At 55.1% G+C, this 18,515-nt stretch overlaps 1 protein-coding gene across 1 annotated transcript in view; it reads left to right on the forward strand.

Moving 5' to 3' along the window:
- ADAMTS2 (ADAM metallopeptidase with thrombospondin type 1 motif 2) overlaps positions 1-18,515 on the forward strand; it is a 225,596-nt gene that overhangs the window by 129,331 nt on the left and 77,750 nt on the right. Inside the window, exon 4 of the mRNA XM_028092585.2 lies at positions 4,728-4,930. Coding sequence (XP_027948386.1) covers positions 4,728-4,930 — 203 coding nt within the window. The remainder of the gene's footprint in view (positions 1-4,727; positions 4,931-18,515) is intronic.

The raw sequence follows: 18,515 nt of genomic DNA on the forward strand, positions 1-18,515 counted from the left end.
CCCCATGGTCCCTGTCTTCCGGGGGGGGGGGATTCTCTCCGAGGCCCAAGCAGATTCACAGATGAGATTAGAACCACAAGTGGTGGGGTGTTTTATGAAGGAAGAAAACAAGGTGCTTGTCAAGGGGACATTGGGGGAGGGGAGAGCCTAGTTTAATGAGGATGAAATATGCCTCGTTCCCCTGAGGAGGTGACATTTCAGTTGACACCTGAAGGATGAGAGGGGGCAGGTCCAGTGAGAAGTGAGGGGATGATGATTCCGTGGGTAGGGGGCAGCAGTCTTCCCTTGTCACTGCGAAGTTTCTTCTCAAGGCTCTGTGTGCCCCATCCCTCCGGAGACATGCAGCCAGCTCTGGGGGGGAGGCCGATGGGACCACGCGTGTCCCTGAGGCCGGTGCAGGGGGGCTGCAGACCTCCTTCCCTCCGGGCCTTTGGAGGGGCTCCCTCTGGGCCTGGTGGGGACTGCTAACTTTGGGGAGCAGCAGGAAGGGTGGCCCAGGTCAAGAGGTCAGTGTGGCACAGTCCTGGCTGTGGGATTTGCAAACACACAGGTGCCCTTGAACCTACAAAATCCGTGCCTCCCGCACAAGGCTCCTGAGGCCTTTGCAGAGTCAGGACCCGGTGGGCTCTCTTCTCCAGGCTAAACGTTTATGTTTCTACCAGTTTCCGTTTCCCAGCCCATCCCTCAGGGCTGGTGAAGGGTGGGGATGGCTCTGGGGCTTGTTACCAACGTGGGATCCCAGGGCCGAGGCTGGGCCCCAGCTCCTCCTTGGCTGTGTGTCTTGTCTAAGTCACTTAATCTTTCTGCTCCTGGGGCTCCTTGATGCTAAAATGGGGACAGAAATGAGGGCAGTGAGGAGCCTTCTCCTCATGGTTGGGATCAGATGGTTGCTGGGGTGGCAGAGGTTTGTCCCTGAGGCCAGCCCCTGCTGCGGGGCTTGGTGCAGGCAGCACCCTGTGCTCCAAGGCCTTTGGATGAGCTTGGCCGCTGTGACCCACTGATTCCCCTGGAGGACAGGTGCTCTGGGATTCCCTGGATCCAATTCTCTTTCCCCTTATCCTATCCTTTCCTTGATTCTCTGAGGCATCTTGCTTGTTGATCCCCTTTGGAGACTGGAAAACTGGGGACAGCTCTTGGAAGCGTCTTGCCTTGTCATCCTCTGCCTGAGACATGAGCAACACAAAGCCCCAGCTGCTATGCGAAGGGTCCCTCCAGCACAGGGCATGCTGGGAACTAAAATCCCTGTTATCACCCATTGGAAAGATGGGGTCCCGCCACAGACGTCTTCAGTCTGGGGGCCCCGGCCTGCAGGGATCCAGTCTTCTGTCTCTCATGGATCAGCCACCCATGGGGACCAGCAGCTTCTCGTGGGGGAGGCTGTGTACAGAGGGCAATGGGAGCTAGGGCAGTGCTGGCCTCCTGCCTCAGCAGGAGATGGGCAGGGCTGACGGCTTGTTATCCTGGCCTAAACCAGTAATGAGGGATGTAGCAAAGGGCGGAGTGAGCTCTGTGTCACTGTGGCTTAGCACATGGGCTGCAGGCATGCAGGAGCTCCAGGGGGAGCAGGGGAGAGTGGCAAAGAGCCCACCCCCCTGACCTTGAGGGACTGAGAGGAGCAGAGACCCTCAGGCCAGGTGAGCAAGCCAGCGCACACAGACAGGCCCAGAAGGCCAGCCTTGGTGTCAGGGAACTCCTAAGCAGCTGACACAGGACTAGACAGGAGCCGGAGCTCCCTGCAGCAGGACTTGGTGTGAGGGACAGGCCTGCGAGGACCAGGGTGTGGTCGGGGTCTCTGCCTGACCTGGGCTCCAGGACCGAGCCCGCTGTCGGGGAATGGAAGAGATAGCCAAGATTGACACGGTGGAAGGAACGTTAGCCTGGCTGCTCGTGCGGCCCTGGGCCTGGGGGCTTGGCAGACCCCGCTGGTTACGGGGCTGCTCCCATGTCCTGCCAGGCCTGAGCAGGACTGAGGCTTCCAGGGGCTGGACTGAAGGGCAGGGCTACCACCTGCCCCTCTCCTCATCTGCACTTTGACCTTGGGGCATCCCTACAGGGCTTGGGTCTTGGGGGAAGGTGTTCTAGAACATCATGTCCAAGTCACGCCCCCATATCATCATGATTAAAGTAACAACTAGAACAGGAATAATTATGCTTGGGGTGAAATTGTCATTTCTGTCGCATCTTTAGAAGACGTTGCTGTTTTTAATGGACCTGTAACATAAATTGAGCCAAACACTGTGCTTGCTCGGGAAGAAGCAGCTACAGGATGCGTCCCAGCCAGCTCTGGCGTGGTGGCAGCCCCTTCACCCCCCCACCCCACAGGGAGCATTGGGAGGGGGGCACTGCGCGGCAGCTCCCAGGGCTAGGGTCAGGGGCGCACTCTGACGCCTTCAGGGGCCAGGAGGGCAGCAAGGGCAGCAGGCCAGGTGGCCTGGGGACGCGGACCCCGTGTGTCGTGCCAATCCACAGCCTGGTGTTACCTGCCTGTCACCTTCCCTCAACCCCGTGACCCCATGTCCTGATTCTTCAAGAGAAGATGGCTATTCTAGATTGTGTTTAACATGAGCTCTCCTGGTTTTGAAGTACTGTCAACCAAATACGATATTTTTAAAACACTGCGTGGCCCTAACACGTGTCTCTGTGGTCTGGTTTTGCCCCGGGGACCACCCATCAGTGACCCCTGGCTTTGACAGGGGCAGAGGGAAACGTCTAGCCTCTTCCCCAGGGAAGGAATTTTTTTTTTTTTTTAGTGGAAATTACCATTTTTCTGCTTCCCAAGGTGGTTCTGAAGGTGAGCTGTCCCTGCTTGTTGGAAATGCAAAGAAATAAATGTGTAAAAATAGAGTAGCAATTCCTCAAATCCCCTATCAGGTTTAAGTAGCTGGTGTCTCCTCTGGGAGCGGCATGGCTGGCCCTGAATCATCGTCAGGCAGTCCAGCAGAATGAGCAGCTCTGCACGGGTGCTGTCTGCCCGCCTGCCCTCCCGGCACCCCCCTCCCCCGCCCCTGGAGGGGCCCCGTGCGTGTGCGTGTCAGCGCGCCCCGGTGAGGCGGCAGGGCTGGGGCAGGGGGCACAAGGACCCCCAGGTAGTACCGGAATACAAGCATCCGCTCAGCCCTGGCCCAACTTAGTCGTTCGTTCTTTCAGAGGCCCCTGCCCCCCGCTTCTGTTTCATCTCTTTCGCCCCCCCACTTTCCCTCCTAGGTGCCTGTCCCATGGCTAGGTGGCAGCCCTGTGCCTCAAACCTAACAGTACAGAGGAGAGAGCTCCTGGCTGAGAGTCAGTTCCATTAGTCTTTCTGTCTCTAAAGTAGGGGCAGTTGTGCACACCACAGAGGCCCGTTTGTCAGGCCTGGCTGCGGAGGCCGGTGCACAGGGCTGAGTGGTGGGCCAGGACTGGAGGGCAGACTGCCTCACCTGCCTTTGAGCTGCCACGCTGCCTTCAGAGGCCCTGTTCTGCCTCCAGCATCTTCCGTGTGCCACTGGGACACGGAGTTCCTGCTGCCGTCTGCAGGAGGCAGCAGACGAGAGGCTTCGGGGACAAGTGAGAATTATTCTGGAAGACGCTTTGTAGAGCAGTGGTGCTGCAGGGGGCATCGACCCCACCTCCAGCTGGGGTCTGGACTGGACACCACACCCTAGGTGGGTGATGGCACAAAGACCTGAGATCTTAGGCCCTTGCCAGGGCAGGTGTCTGGGAATGCCAAGGAGAAGCAGGAGCCCGGGGTCAGGGCCCCAGCACAGACATGGAGACCAGTAGGGACGTAGAGGGCTTCCAGAAGGCTTTGGCCCTGGGACTTAGCAGGCAGTGTGATCTGGGCCTGCTAAGCAGTGACAAAGGCCAGCCCGGGCAGTTCAGCTGCCACCCTGAGAGGTGGGGCCAGGGAAGGGCTGTGAGCCTGAGTTCTGGTCCGGGGTGGGCTCCAGGCCCAGTGGGTGGAGGTGGGGGGGGGAGGAGAAGAGAGCCGAGGCAGACACCACAGCTGTGCAGACAGCAAGATGACTTTCTGGGACCTTCCGCTGAGGCCCCTTGGGCCCCCTCCCACACCCCAGGCAGACTGTGAGGGAGCTGTCACCAGAGGGCCCTGGTCCCCTGCACAGTTCAGTCAGGCAACCACCCATCTCTCTGGCTTGTGGCCAGGGGTAGACATGGTTCACCTGGAGAGGGGCACCTATGGGAGGTCTCGACCCTGGAGGGGGGCAGGTAGGCCTGGCCCACAGATGAGGGGCCTTGCTTCAGTGGAGGAAAGTTCTAGAAGGGGAGCTGCCTAGGGAGGCACCGTGGGACACACACTACCAGGGCTGGGCTTCGGTCTCCCTGGTTATAATGTGGTAGCCCTACCGGGGAGACTAGCCCTGTGGCACCTGGGCAGCTCTTCTCGGGTATTCGAGTGTGTAAATGGGTGAAAAGAGCTGGCGCTGGCCATGCCCGCTCCTGGCGGCACGCTCTCAGCCTCTCCATTCATCGCTGGGTGCCAGGCCCGGGCTCGGTGATGGCTGTGGACTTGGTTTGCATGTTTCTGGGTCTGAGCCCACTTGGCATGCACTCTGCCCTCACAGAATCTCAGTTTGTTCTGTAAAATGGGGACTGTGCGGGTACTGTGTGAGTTTTCACCAAGATGATGGCCAAGGCTGGTGCCAAGTTGCATCCACGTGGGGTTTTGCCCTGTTCGGATGTCCCTGGTGAGCCTGGGCTGCCACTTCAGACTGTGTCCTCTGTCCTTCCAGGGGCCCCGCCAAGTAGCCTGGATAACCTCAGCCGTGCCCTGGGTGTCCTGGAGGAGCGTGTCAATGGCTCGAGGCGCAGGGCGCGAAGGCATGCCACTGACGGCGACTACAACATCGAGGTCCTGCTGGGCGTGGACGACTCTGTGGTCCAGTTCCACGGGAAGGAGCACGTGCAAAAGTACCTGCTCACGCTCATGAACATTGTAAGTGGGAGCCAGTGGCGGGGCTGGAGCGGTGGGGCTGACAGAGAGGTAACCAAGTCCATGGGCAAGGCCCCCCAGGGCTCCGGTGGGGAGGTGGGTCAGGGGCAAGAGGATGCAAATGAGCTGATGGCTGGGCCGAGAGACACCCGCCTGCCTGTCCTCCTTCCTCTCTGCCGGTCTTAGGTGAGTCATCGACCTTCCAGAACTCTGCCCTCTCGTCCGCAGAGTGGGGCCAAAGTCCGGTAGGTTTGCAGAGTGTGTTCTGTTTTGGAGAGTGTTGTCACACTTAATCTTAGCTCATTTTTGAAAAGTACCTTTAATGTAATAATAATAAAATGTCCTCCTACCGTCATGAGTGACTATGTGCCAGGCCCGTGCTGGGCATTTACTACACATCATTGTAGGCAGTCTTCACACTAACTCCACGAGCCTGGTAATTTAAAATCTTGCCTGCCTTGAAAACGTGCGCTCTTCCCCAAGCATTACACTGCCTTCCAGTCCAGCCGAGGGTCCTGCCGAAGGAGAACTGTTTCCTATAGTCACACCAACTCTCCTGACACCAGATGTGTGAGTTTTCTGCACCAAGCACTTCCAACTCTTAACTACTCGGGGTTAGCACAGACCCCACGGGGCAAGACTGGCCCCACTTTGGACGCCCTTCACAAATCCTGGCTTGTCACCTGTATGATCTGAGTGGAAGACCCCAACCAACCATAAATCAAGGATTCTCATGACCCCCTCCTCAGGTTCACATGTTTGCCGGCACAGTTCACAGAACTCAGGAAAACCCTCCTTACTACCACTGGTTTATTCTAAAGGATGCAAGTCCAGAACAGTCAAAAGGCAGGGATGCCTGGGGCAAGGCAGGTGGGAGGGGATTGAGAGCTTCCCTGCCCTCTCTGGGCGCACCAGCCTCCCAGCACCTCGGTGTGCTCACCCCGCTGGAAGCTTGCAGAACTCCATGGTTTAGGGGTTTTGTGGAGTTTTTATTGGCCGTGGGTGATTGAACTCAATCCCCAGCTCCTCTTTCTCCCTAGACGCCCCCGGAGTGGGGGCAGGGGGCAGTGCTGGAAGTTCCAACCTTCCGATCACCCGGTGGGTTCCTCTGGCAGCTGGACCCCCATCCTGAGCCCAGCAAGAGTCACCTCATCAGCATAAACTCAGGTATGGGTGAAGGGCTGCTCCTGTCACCCCCGTCCCTCGGACATTACAGGGTTTAGGAGGTCTGTGTCAGGAACAGGTGTTGGGGGGAGGCAGAGACCAGTATGTGTTTATAATTACTACATCACACGTGACTTGACTCCTGGCCCCACCGTTACCTGGTGGGGAGGGTCTCTGTGTCACATATACCTCATGCTGCATAAGCCAGGAGGAGGAAGTCTTGAACTTTCTCTTGGTTTTGCCAGTTAACTTCAGTTTATTCATGTACACCCTTAGGCTCCGACTGTACCCCAACTTTGGATAATAGGATGGTTTGGTTAGCTTCTTGAAAAGCCTGAGAAATGCAAACAGTCTTAAATTGAAACACGTTTTATCATAGCAAAAAAAAAAAGGATTTTAGGAGATAAATTGGAGGAGCTGAGGAAAAGTAGTAGTTGGGTCAAGTCTTTTTTCCCTGTGGCATCCAGCAAGCGTTTATTGGACGCATGCTTGTCCCAGGGCATGGCAGCCAGCCAGGGGCTCAGGGAGAAGGGGGGATGTCTTCCCTTCTAACTGCCCCTGTAACCTGCGCTCCGCCTCCCAGTGTGCTGGGGGAGATGAGGCGCTCCGCTTGAGCATACGTTGCCCTGACAATTAATACCCCGTAAGGCTGGCTCTCTGTCCTCATTCAGGGCCGTGTACACCTCGGAGACAGTCCCGGGGGCTGATGGCAGTCACACCCCCTTTGGTGGTCCTGGGGAGGAGGGAGATTGAGGAACTGTGAGTACATGAGAAAGGATGACCTCCCAGAGCAACGCTGTCAGCAGAACCTTCTGCAGTGCTGGAGATGCTCACAATTCTGTGCTGCACGATGCAACAACCACTAGCCAGCCCTTGAGCACTTAAAATGTGGCTGACGTGAAGGGAGAACCGAATTTTCATCTCCTTTTATTCTCAATAGAATTTTAAAATTTTAATTAAACGTTTTTTTGACTGTGGTAAAATACATGTAAAATTGATCACCTTCTCCATTTTCAAGCGTACCGTTCTGCGGCATGAACTACGTTCCCACTGCCATGCAAACCATGACCACCGTCCATCCCCGAAGTTTTTCATCTTGCAGAGCAGAAACTGTCCCCCATTAAACCCTAACCCCCACCATCGCCTCCTCCGGCCCCCCGACAACCACCATTCTGCTTTCTGTCTCTGTGATGGCGACCACCCTAGGTACATCATATCAGAGGACTGTCTATCTCTGCGACCGGCTCATTTCACTTAGTGTAATGTCCTCAAGGTCCATCCCTGTCGTGGCATGTGCCAGAATGTCCTTGTCTTTAGAGCTGAAGAATAGCCCATTGTGTGCCTCTGCCACGTTGCGTTTCTTCGTTCCCCTGTCAAGGCACTGGAGCGGTTCCCACTTCTTGGTTATTGTGAATAATGTGGCTGTGCACACAGGTGTACAAATATCTCTTCATGTCCCTGCCCTCAGTTCTTTGGGTATACACCCAGGAGTGGGACTTCAGGATTCTAGGGCAGCTCTATTTTTTATTTTTTGAGGAACCCCCATACTGCTTTCCACAGCGGCTGTACCATTTTACGTCCCAACAGGGCCCGAGGTTTCAGTTTCTCCACATCCTCACCAACATTTGTTATTTTTGATAGTAGCCATTCAGTGGGTGACTGAATTTCTTTGTAATTAAGTTACATTTGGATTTAGATCACCATCGTGGCCAGTGGCTCCCGTCTTGTGGCCTTGAGACCCTAGGGTGCTGGCTCACTTGGAGCTGCAGCCGGAGCCCTGAGTGGCCCTGGAAGGCCTGGCCAGGGCAGGTCTCCCTCCCTCTGGAAGTACACAGCTGGTTATGGGGCTTCCCAGCCCAGGGCCAAGCCAGCAACGTGGAAGACAGATGTGGCGGCAGCTGGCCCAGACTGCGCTCCAAGTGAGGCATTTGGTCAGCTGTGAGGTCATCCAGGGCCAGGGTGGAAACACTTTCTGCTTCTGAGGCTTGGGGACCAGCCCTGGATGGACATAGCCTGTCCCCTGAGGAAGACCACAAAGGCCCTGGGAGGAAGGTCTGGTGGGGGTTCTTGCAACTCTCTTGGGCAACTCGCAGCTAGGCTGGTTTCCCTCATTGCTCAGGGTGATTCTGTCTGTAGGGCTCCCTTCGCTGTCTCCTGGTGACAGAGTCTGGGCTGGGATGTGTGGGTCCTGGTGTGACATAGACATTTCAGGTTCCTTGGATATCCACGTGCTCCCCTCCCTTGCTCCTAATCTGGGGCTGTGTGGCTAGTTTTATCTAATGGCCTTTGTGTAAGGAAGTGATGTGTGTCACCTCTTGGCCAGGACAGTTAAGAGCCAATGTGTCCCTTCCCTCTTTTCTTTCCCTAACATAGTGATCTTGGGAGCCATACGTCCCAGTAGGCGCAGGTACAAAATGGGGCAGGATCATTCAGCCTGCCTTGGACTGTGATGTGTATAAGGAAACACATACCAGCTTTATTGTGTTAAGCTCCTGATGGGGTGGAGACTTTGTTATGCAGCATAGCTCATCCTGTGCTGACTAATACACCTGGCACCTGACCAGAGTCAGCAAATGTTGGGCATCTTCTATATGTCAGGCAAGGGGTATAGCCGTGAGCAAGACAGGACATAGCCATAGCTTGTATTCTGGTGAGGGACACAGACAGTATTCAAGTGAAAAGCAAAAGAGATAATTGCAGATAAATACAATGAAAGAGATAAAATAGTGAGGTGGACAAGGGCTGGGAAAGGTGGGCCACTTTATACAGGTGGTTGGCGAGGACATGCACAGAAAGTAACATTGGAGCTAAGACTTGACTGATAGTGGATGACTGTGGGAAGGGTCAGGATAGAGAGTTCAGAGGAAACAGGTGGTGCAAAGGCCCTGAGGCAAGAATGAGGTCAGCACATTTGAAAGTGTGAGAAAGGGCTCATGTGGGGAACAAAGGGCCCAGGTAGGAAGGGAAGTTACCAGGGAGCAGGGCCAGTCACTGGATGTGGAGAGGGACTTGGATGTGATCTTAAGGGCAGTGGGAAATTGCTAGAGGTGCCACTTCCTTCCTGTATTTACGGGCAAGACATTTTATTCCCTTTTTTTTTCATAGGGAAATGGGAGTTAATCAATCTGTTCTTCTTTCCATCTCGGACTCTCTGGAAGGTGAGAAGAGTTGGAAATATTTGCTGAGCCTCACAAGGGCCACTTGGGTGCAGAGAAGGTCTCATGGCATTCAGACTATCCCCACCACTCAACCCATTACAGTACCTCCTGCCAGGTCCCATTTCCTTCTTTTCCTCCCTAAATCTAGAAAAATAACATTCTTTGTTTATTAAAAGATACTGTATCTAACACAGACAACATATTATTTATGATGGAAAATCAGAATATATTACTGTAGGTATGTGAGTATTTTCTCCTACTATCTAATTTTAATGGTGGCATCATATCAAATCGCATAGCACACATAGCACATCACTTTTTATGTAATTGATTATTGATATGACATATTCATGTAACAGAAGTAATTTCTCTACTAGAGGTCAGATCAGCCACTGAGCTGTAATGAACATCCTTACAGCTAAATCTATCACTTGTCCTTTACTGTTTCCTTAAACTGCATCCCTAAAAGTGCAGTGCCTGGTCAACAGGTATGTGCATTCTAAAGCTTTCTATGCCAGAATGTTCTCTGTTAGGGTTTCACCTCTTCACACTCCATTAAGCAAATGCCTGTCTCCCCTCCTCCTCATACCGCTGAATCCTTTTCAGCTATGGTAATTTGAAAGCCATAGCTGGGATATGCTTTTTGTCGTTAAGTTGTATTTATTTGATGGTAATGAGGTTGTAGCTGTAAAAAAAACATATATATATACTTAAAAACAGCAATCATCTTCCATGTTTAGGATGGGCCTATCCATGTCCTTTATTCTATTGGGATATTAGTTTCTTTCTTGTTAATTTGAAGAATCTTTATATTAGGATAGACTAACTTTTTTGTTTGTCATGTGGGTGGGAAATATTCTCCATAGTTTGGTTCTTTGCCCTTTATTTTGTTTGGGGGCAGTTTGCAGTGGTTTACATTTTTGTGTGTAGTGGTGTCCTGAGATCTTTCTCTCCTCAGCTTTTCCCTTGGGTGCTGTGTTTGGTACTTCATGTCCTCCCCCAGAAGTTAATCTTCTGGAGTTTCACTCCAGTTACCCTGGCCGACTCCCATGGCTTGTCAGCAGCATCATTTCCCAAACCCGTGGCCTTGCTCTGACCACCTGGCCTTTTTTGCTGTGTTCAGCCACAGCAGCCCCATACTCAGAATGTCTTCTATTATCAAATGCCTGCGGCCCAGGGTAAATTGAAGATATGGGCTGTGGTCATTGGCCCACAAACTCGGGAACATGAGCCCTGCACTGAGACCCCCGCAGCCGAGCCTGACCATCCCCAGAAACCTGATGTGGCCTGTGTATCCTGCTTCAGGGCCCCATTCTCCAAGGCCCTTCTTCATCCTCTGCTTATCCAGAGGCTCAGCCCAAAGCTATACCCACTCTCGGCTTTCTGCTGAGAGGAAGAAGTCTGTGCAGAAGAGGGCGCTGGGGCCTTCTGAGCACTGGGGCCAGGCTGTGGGCAGTGGCCTCATCCTCTGGGGCCCTCACACTGGTTTTTAGCTCTCGGGTGCCAGAGCCTCAAAGGCCCAGGGATCCTTAGCCTAGTCAGAGAGGCTGGGAAGCCCATCCGAGAGCCTCTGTTCACTGCTCAAGGGTGGAAGGGTCTCCCCTTCCAGCGCTAGGAGGGCTGTGAAGGCAGAACTAAGAGCTGTGGCCAGCTATGTGGCCTGTCTAGCCGCACTGGCTCCTTCAGGCCCCCATTCCTGCATCACTGCTGGGCCTGGGCTCCCTGCTTCAATGTGGCTCTCCACAGCTGGCCTCCCTCTGCTGTCATCCCATTCCTGCTTCTGTTCCTCCCTGCCTTCAACCCTGGCTCATGCTGTGGCCTCCACTGGACCCAGCCCTGGGAAGGAGGAGCCTCCCTCTGCCCAGGACTCCCCTCGTCCACAGACTCTCTCAGTGCACTGGGACCTGCTGTTCCATTTGACCCTTTCTCCTTAGAAACGTGCTCCCTGCTGTGTCTGGTGTTCCTAGCCTGGGCTTCGGACAACACGCCTGAACACACCTGCTGGGTATATTGGGGCATCACCACATTTTCCCAGACCTGCTCTGCCAGACCCTGAGCTAGTCTCTGCTTCCAAACTCGGTGCGGTGGCCATGTGTGCCTGGAAGCCCCAGGAACCGTACTAGGATGCAGCCTCCATGTTCGTGGCCCCTCCAGTTACCTTGCAGGCACAGGTGGTGGCTATTCTCCTGGCTCAGGTGACAAATACCTTGGGGAGGACTAGAGCCCTGATTAAAGGGACATGCTCACACATGCATTTTGAAAAGTACAATTTGTGCCAAGACTTCAAGAAATCTACAACCTGGGCCCCAAACCAATGCTGCTTATGGGGCTTATAGTCTTCAGCTGAAGCACTAACTAATCTTGCTCTTCTCTCAGAAACCAGAGGCCTTGGTGTGTTGCTTGGGATCTCAGTATCCACAAAGACCTAGAACTGCCTAGGGAGCTGCCGGCCCCATTGCCCTCCTTGCAGGTGTGAGGCAGACTGTCGCGGTGGGTGATGGCCTGCCCCGGAAGGTGGCCCGTGGTCCTCTCTTTGCCTCTGGGAAAGTCCTCCAGAAGCCACAGACACCACTGAGGCCGCCACAGTCTGCCCCGGAAGTGCCACTCTTTTTGGATGGCAAACATTTTAAATCAACAATTTTATATGAAACCAGCCTTGGGCATATTACTGAGTTAAAGCAAGATGCACAGAACTTTTCAAGATAAACAGAGATTCTAAAGTAAGATTGCCAAAACTATCGCCCAAGGGCCAAATCTGGCCCATCATCCTTTTTTTTAAATGCAGTTTGGGGATATAGCCACATCCACTCATTTATGGATTGTCTGTGGCTGCTTTTGTGCCATCACAGCGCTGAACATAGTCACTCCCTGGTGCTTAAGAAGTATTTGTTACCCGGCTCTAAAGAAATCCACAGGCTTTGAGCTCATCTTGCGTTGTGGCCCCAGTGCTCTAGAGTTTGCATTCGCATCCCACTGCATCAGTGCACTGGCTGTCCCTACGTGCTTGGTAAAGAATGAGGACCAGCTTTGGAGTCAGAAGTAGCTACATCCTAAGCCTAGCTTTTGTCTGCCCTGCAAAGTTCCTGCCTCGTCCTGCACTTGGTTTCTTCATCTTTACACTGTCCGCACACTCTGAGAACCCATAAAGGCTTGCACGGTCCCCAGGGGTTGAGGTTCCCCTCACCCTTTTCAGACCGTCAGTCCTCTGCAGCTGGAGCAGCCCTTTCCTGCAGGCCACCGTCGGGGACCTCGCCCCTGAGCTGAGCTCCACCCTCTCCCTGCTCAGACCTCCGTCCACCCGCACCCCCACCCTAGCCTTGCCAGCTCAGTGGACCTGTGAGGCTACTTTGGGGATTCTTTCAAAAGCAATTAAATGAGCTGATCCTAATAGTCATTTTAAAACAGCAGAGTAGGAAGAGCAGATTTCTAGGCAGACAGAGCTGTCTCTCCCAGCTCTGTTAACTGCTTGTGTTCCAGAAGAATTCCTGAGCCCCCACATTATCTCTTCTGCGGAGGGCAGACACACTCCTTAGGCCTACAGAGAATTGTGCTTCACAGAGGCTTCTGTGCTTTCAGGGTAGAGGCCATACCCTTTGACCCTCCGCCCCAAGCATGGAGACAAGCCTCTGTACAGTATGTTCTTAAACAAGTTTTGTTGAATGAATGATTTCTGTCTGTGCCAGGATTCTGATATTTTTCCTCTTTTCTTTTCTAATTTAATCCAGAAATTGGCCTGGGTTTACCAAAGCCCTGCCAGGGTTTGCAAATAATCAGAGGCATAGAGGCTCCATTTCTCACCAACTTCCAAGAATGTTGGGGCCGTGTGGTGATGGTGGGGAAGGCAGTGGCAGGGCCGGAATGTTTTCTGCTGGTCCCCCGGGGGAACGGGGAGGGGGACAGTGTCATCTCATGAACTGGCCCTGGAATTGCAGACTAGCCAGGGTGAAGGCGCTGCCCCCAGTCCCCGTTCACATGTCTCTGGCTCTGGTTCCTGGGAAAGAGAAAACCATCTCTGGAACCGGACGCTGAAACTGGCTTCCCGTAAGTTGAAGGGAAGTGAGCAGGGTTCTCCGGCAAGCGGGGGACACGTTTGGGGTTGGGCCTGGCCGGAGCACGGGGTGGGAGAACGGGGAGCAGAAGTTCCCATCGTGGCACGGCAGCTCCCCCGGGCCCCGGGCTGTGCTGGCACCATGGGCTATAGCGGGGCCTCCTCACGCATGTCCCACTGGCCTGAGAACACGTCCCTGTGAGCTGCCGGGAGATGCAGCAGTATGTATGTGAGGCCCAATAGAATGCTTGAGACAGGGCCACACTCTCCTATGCTGACGGGAGCCAGGCTGGAGGCATAGGCCCAGGTGAAGGAGGCCATGGGCAGTAGGGAGTGGTGGGGACTGGGGCGCCAGGAGAGGCCACGCCCCCAGAGATCCCCTCCCGGGTCCTGCTCCCTTGTGGTCACAGAAGAAGAAGCAGATCCACTGTTGCCAGCTCTTTTTTTTTTTTTTTTCACGAGAAGCTGGAAATCCAAGTTTTATGAGAAATCTAATTATTTTTCAATGTCAGCAACAAATTGAAATTAAGACCTCACATTGCACGAGTGAATCAGAACATGACCGCAGGACAAGTCTGGCCGGTCAGCTGGTGGATGATTCCTTCTGGCCTAGAAGAAAGGAGGCGACTGCCTGCCCTGCTGTGTCCTGTGATGGGGGATAATTAATGCCACCTCCCGGGGCTGGCGTGAGCGTGAGTCGAGTTAAACACCAGGAAAGTGCTTCACAGCATGCCAGGCCTGCGGAGAGCATCCTGCTGATGTGAGCCATTCCTGGCTACGTGTTTGTGCATTGGGTGCTCTCTGAACCCCTGTCCTAAGTCGGGCCCCATTCTGGGCACTGGGGTACAGAAGTGAGCTGTCATGTCCCCGTGCTTAGAGAGTTTGGAACGTGGGAGGGGTGGGAAGCAAGGAAAGGAAGAGTAATAACACCCTGGTTAATGCAAGTGCTGATTGTGCAAATAGAGGGCATTCTGGGGTCACAGGGGAGAGTGTCTCAGATGAGGGCCACTTGAGCTGCCCCAGGGCAGAGGCAGGGGTCAACGAGGAGAGGAACCTGGTGCATGCAGGTGTTGCTGAAGATGATAGAATGGCATGTGCAAAGGCCCAGTGGCATTGCCGCATCACATCACATGAGGTTGGGCCCCGCTGGGGTGTAGGTGCTGGAGTGAGGCAGGAGATGACGTTGGCAAAGCCTTTTGTGTCAGGCTGAGGGGCACCAAAGGGGGTTGATGCCTGGGGTCCCCTGCCGTACTGTACAGGGGAGTGATGAGTTTGGTTTGGGGTCTCTTTGAGAGTGTGGGGCTTATGCCTTCTGTTATCAGAAACGCCTCCCCCCACAGCCTGAGGAGACCGAGGTTTTATGCCTGGCAGCCTCGTGGGAGGAGGCACTCAGCTGACGTCTCCACGTTGTCCCAGTGGCCCCCTCTGAGTCCCCTCTCCTGGATAAGCTCACCGAGGCTCGGAGGGGTTGGGTGGTACAGCCAGGGCATGGCGGATGGCATTCATGTGCATGGGAGAGGACAGGCCCTCCCTGGGGACCTGGCCCAGGTGCCTGTCCCTTCCCTGCTGTTGTGGCCTGAAGAGCACGCGCTCCCGGATCCTTGAGGAAGAGTCAAGACACGTTCTCACCTCGGCTGTCGGGTCTCCCAGCAGCGTTTGACATCACTTGCCCTTGCCCCAGACCATTTTCCCTCGACCTCTGTGCCTCTCCTGGTTTTCCCCCTGGCTTTTCCATCTGTTGTGCCTTCCTGTTCTAAGATTTGCTCGTTCACTCCTTCTTCCATCCAGTGGATGTTTACAGAACACCTGGTTGTGCCAGACTCAGCTGTAGGTGCTGGAATGTGAGGAAGCCCCAGAGGGGGCATGGAGGGCGGTCCTGCCTGCTCACATTCCAGTGGGGGTGGGGTGGACGGTAGAACGGTAGACACGTGCCCCCTTGCAGTGATGATGATGTAGGTGGAGAAAGTTCCAATGTGGAGGGGGGTCCCCATGGTGCCTCTTCTTCCTGAAGCCTGTGGCACTCCACCCCACCCCACTCCACCCCCAGGATTCTCCCCGACCTCCCTCCCCTCTCCAGGAGGCTGCCTGACAGCTGACGTGGAAATCTCGGAGCAGCTTGCCCTTGGCCTCCCTGGGGGAGCTGACGGTTGTCAACGCGGGAGTTAGAGTCCCCGTGGACAAGGAGGCCCAGGCATCGTCACTCCTCGGAAAAAGCCAGAGGCAGCTGCGGACCTCGTCTGTGCAGACCCCAGCAAGGAGGTGACAGCTGAGCTGGAAAAGCAGACCGTGTGGCACCATACCGGGCTCCCGGTGTGGGCCAGCCTGGGCTGTCGCTGCCAGTCTGCTCCCTGGGTGCCAAGTTCCCGTGGAATGATCCTGGGGGGCCCTGCCCCCCCGCCAGAGGGACGCTTGGTGGCGGGTCTCGGGAGGATTAGGAGTTCGTAGAAAGGTGTCACACATTTAACGTCAATTTCAGGGGGTCTGCTTACCTCATTTGCATGTTCAGCACCTAGCAAAGGGCCCAGCACATAGTAGGTGTTGAGTAAACACCTTTTGAATAAATGAGTGAGTGAGTGAATTCTCCTAAAGTGACTATGGTACCACAGACTCCCATAAAAAGTAGACTCTGCTTGTCCATGGAAAAGTTGTCCCTGTAGGCTTAGTGTCCTTGTCCCTTCTACCTTACGGCCAAAGCTTTTTCTCCACCATAGATGCTAGAAGCTTGCATCATCAGCTCATAGGGACGCGTGGCTTTAATTTCAGATTTGCCAAATCACGCTCTCGAAAGCCTTTGCCCCAGCTCCCACTTATGCTTCAGTGGGTGAGTTTCTCAATGTCTCTGAGCCTCAGTTTCCCCACTGGTAAAACAGGGGTAGTAAAGCCCCCTGGGCAGGGTGTGTGATGACGTGAGGAGCATGCCACTCAGGTCTTGGAAGGTCACAGTGTACTGAGGGGCCACAGTCGTCCAAACCAGCCCAGCCCTTGTCCTTGAGAAGCTTGGCTCTCATAGGAACACACTCACGTGCTTTAGGTCAGTAAGGTGGACAAGGGCCCAGCTAGCGCCCTCTGCCTGGCTGGGGAGAAGGCCACAGTGGAGGGGAGCCCAGAGCTGGTTCCATTCCCTGCAGAGGGAGCCACAGCCTCAGCATGTCCTGGGAATGGGGCAGGTTGGGGGGGCAGGCTTGGGGGTTCGGGGCCAGGAGGTCTCAGGGGATGGAGCTGGCCAGATGGAGGGAGTTTGGGCTTCATCCTAAAGCTTTAAGAGCTAACAGGTTCTAGAGCCCCCCCGCCCCTGTTCTTGGGGCACAGGTCCAGCGGAGGGAGAGGGCAGCTAAAACAATCTAACAGACTCATGAGGGCATTCGAGGTGGTGATGGTGGCAGACGGAACCACCTGCAGGGGAGCAGCATCCGAGTTAGCGTAGCAAACACCCAGCGAATGTGGGACATGGGTCTGGGGAGCAGGAGACAGCCAGGTGTGGGGGCAGGGCTGTGCACGTACCCCCTCCCTGCCCATGTCTGGCAACGAGAACTTGTGCCTCCAAGAAGTGTCTCTTTGGTCCTGGGTTCCCTGTGTAGCAGAGGGCATTCATCTGCTTTCCCGTCCGCCAGGTGGTTCCCTGGCTCCACACTTCAGGGTGTTTGGTCAGAGCCTGGGCCCAGGTGGGTTAAGGAAGGGCTGACAGGGGAGCCCGGTGACTCAGGCAGACTCTGGTGGTGGGAAGGGCCACGTGCCGCACGCAAGGACAGAACCGCATCCTCCTGTGTTCGTCCTTATGCCCTGGGTGTTAGGAAGGGCGCTGAACGCGAGCGAATTACTCTCAGGGAGGGCTATGTTCGTGGCACACAAGCCTGGCAGTTAGTCGAATGCTGCGAGGAGACTTGGAGCAAAGCTTCTGAATTTTGCCGGGCGCTCCAAATTCCTTATGAGCCCTGCCTGTGCCGGGGACACACACGACGGTCTAAACTCTCCTGGTTTTCTCAGGCTTTTCTGGGTCAACGCCTGTTTGGCAGGGTCCCTCCCTTCCCCCTCATCTCGCGGAGACCCCTGGGGGCCCTGGTGGCAGTGGGGACGCTGGCCTGAGCCCTGGCTGTTTTTGTGGTCGGGGGGAGGTCAGGTCTGGCCCCGGGGCCCTTTACCTGGACTGCTCAGGTGTGCCGAGCCCCACCTGGTCCAGGTCAGGTGCTGTGGTGCCCTGTTCCCTCTGCAGCCTCTCCCGGTCCACAACCAGCGTAAGACAGGCGGTGTCTGGAGCCCGCACACACCTCTCTGGGGCTGGGGGGAGCCAGGCTGCTGCTCGCACCGGATCACTCACACCAGCACCCCCGTTTCTCACCTGGCACTTAGAGCCACTTTGGGAGTAGACTGTGCCCTCAGAGTCCAAGTGGGAAGCCCATAGCCCTCAGAATCTATCTGTTTGGCCCTAGAGGTGTGGGGGGGGCAGTGGCAGGGATGGGGCACTGTGACCCTGGGTCTGACATCCTGCTTCTTCTCAGCCCCCTCCCCTGACCTCCTTCATATGTCAGGACACTTTCTCCTCCCCTGTTGCTGTCCCCAGGGATTTCCATGGCCACACCTCCTCACGATGGCATCTTCCCTCTCTCTCTTTGGCTCAAAATGGTGATAGGGCAGCAGAAAAATGTGAATCATGGAAGGAAAAAGCATTGTTTTCAGATGACATCATGGTGCCTGGTTGAACACAGATGACAGAGACCACAGCACAGGGGTGAAGGTCATGTTCAAACTCAGACTGGTTGGGGGAGGTGAGGATGCCACGACGTCTTGCCACGAGGGGCCCCTCCCCCAAAAGCTTCTGGACAAGACATCATGTTGGGTCCCTGGGGCTCTGTGGTCAGGTAGTGCCAAGGATCTCCAGGGAACATCAGACAGAGAGGTGATGCCCCCGGGCTCTCCGGGGCTGGGGTTGCTGCCAGCAAGAATCAGGATCCCTGCCTTCCCTCTGCTCCTTCCCTGCCAATGGCCTCAGGGGGACACCAGACCCTGGCCTGCAGCCTCAGCAGAGTCTGTCCTTCCTGGTTCTGTAGCATTACCTCCTTTCTGATGAGTTACTGGTCAGTGAGCAGGAACATCATGTCCCACGTGGTGGGGTGGCTATCCCTTACCCACAGTGGGGCCTGGCAGGGAGAACCCCTGGTGTGGGTCACACACACACACACACACACACACACACACACACACACACGCACACACACGCCTG

This window comes from Eumetopias jubatus, unplaced genomic scaffold, assembly GCF_037043125.1.
Source record: "Eumetopias jubatus isolate StellerSeaLion01/CBP00866 unplaced genomic scaffold, mEumJub1_p1.0 scaffold_5, whole genome shotgun sequence".
In the NCBI taxonomy this organism is placed as follows: Eukaryota; Metazoa; Chordata; class Mammalia; order Carnivora; family Otariidae; genus Eumetopias; species Eumetopias jubatus.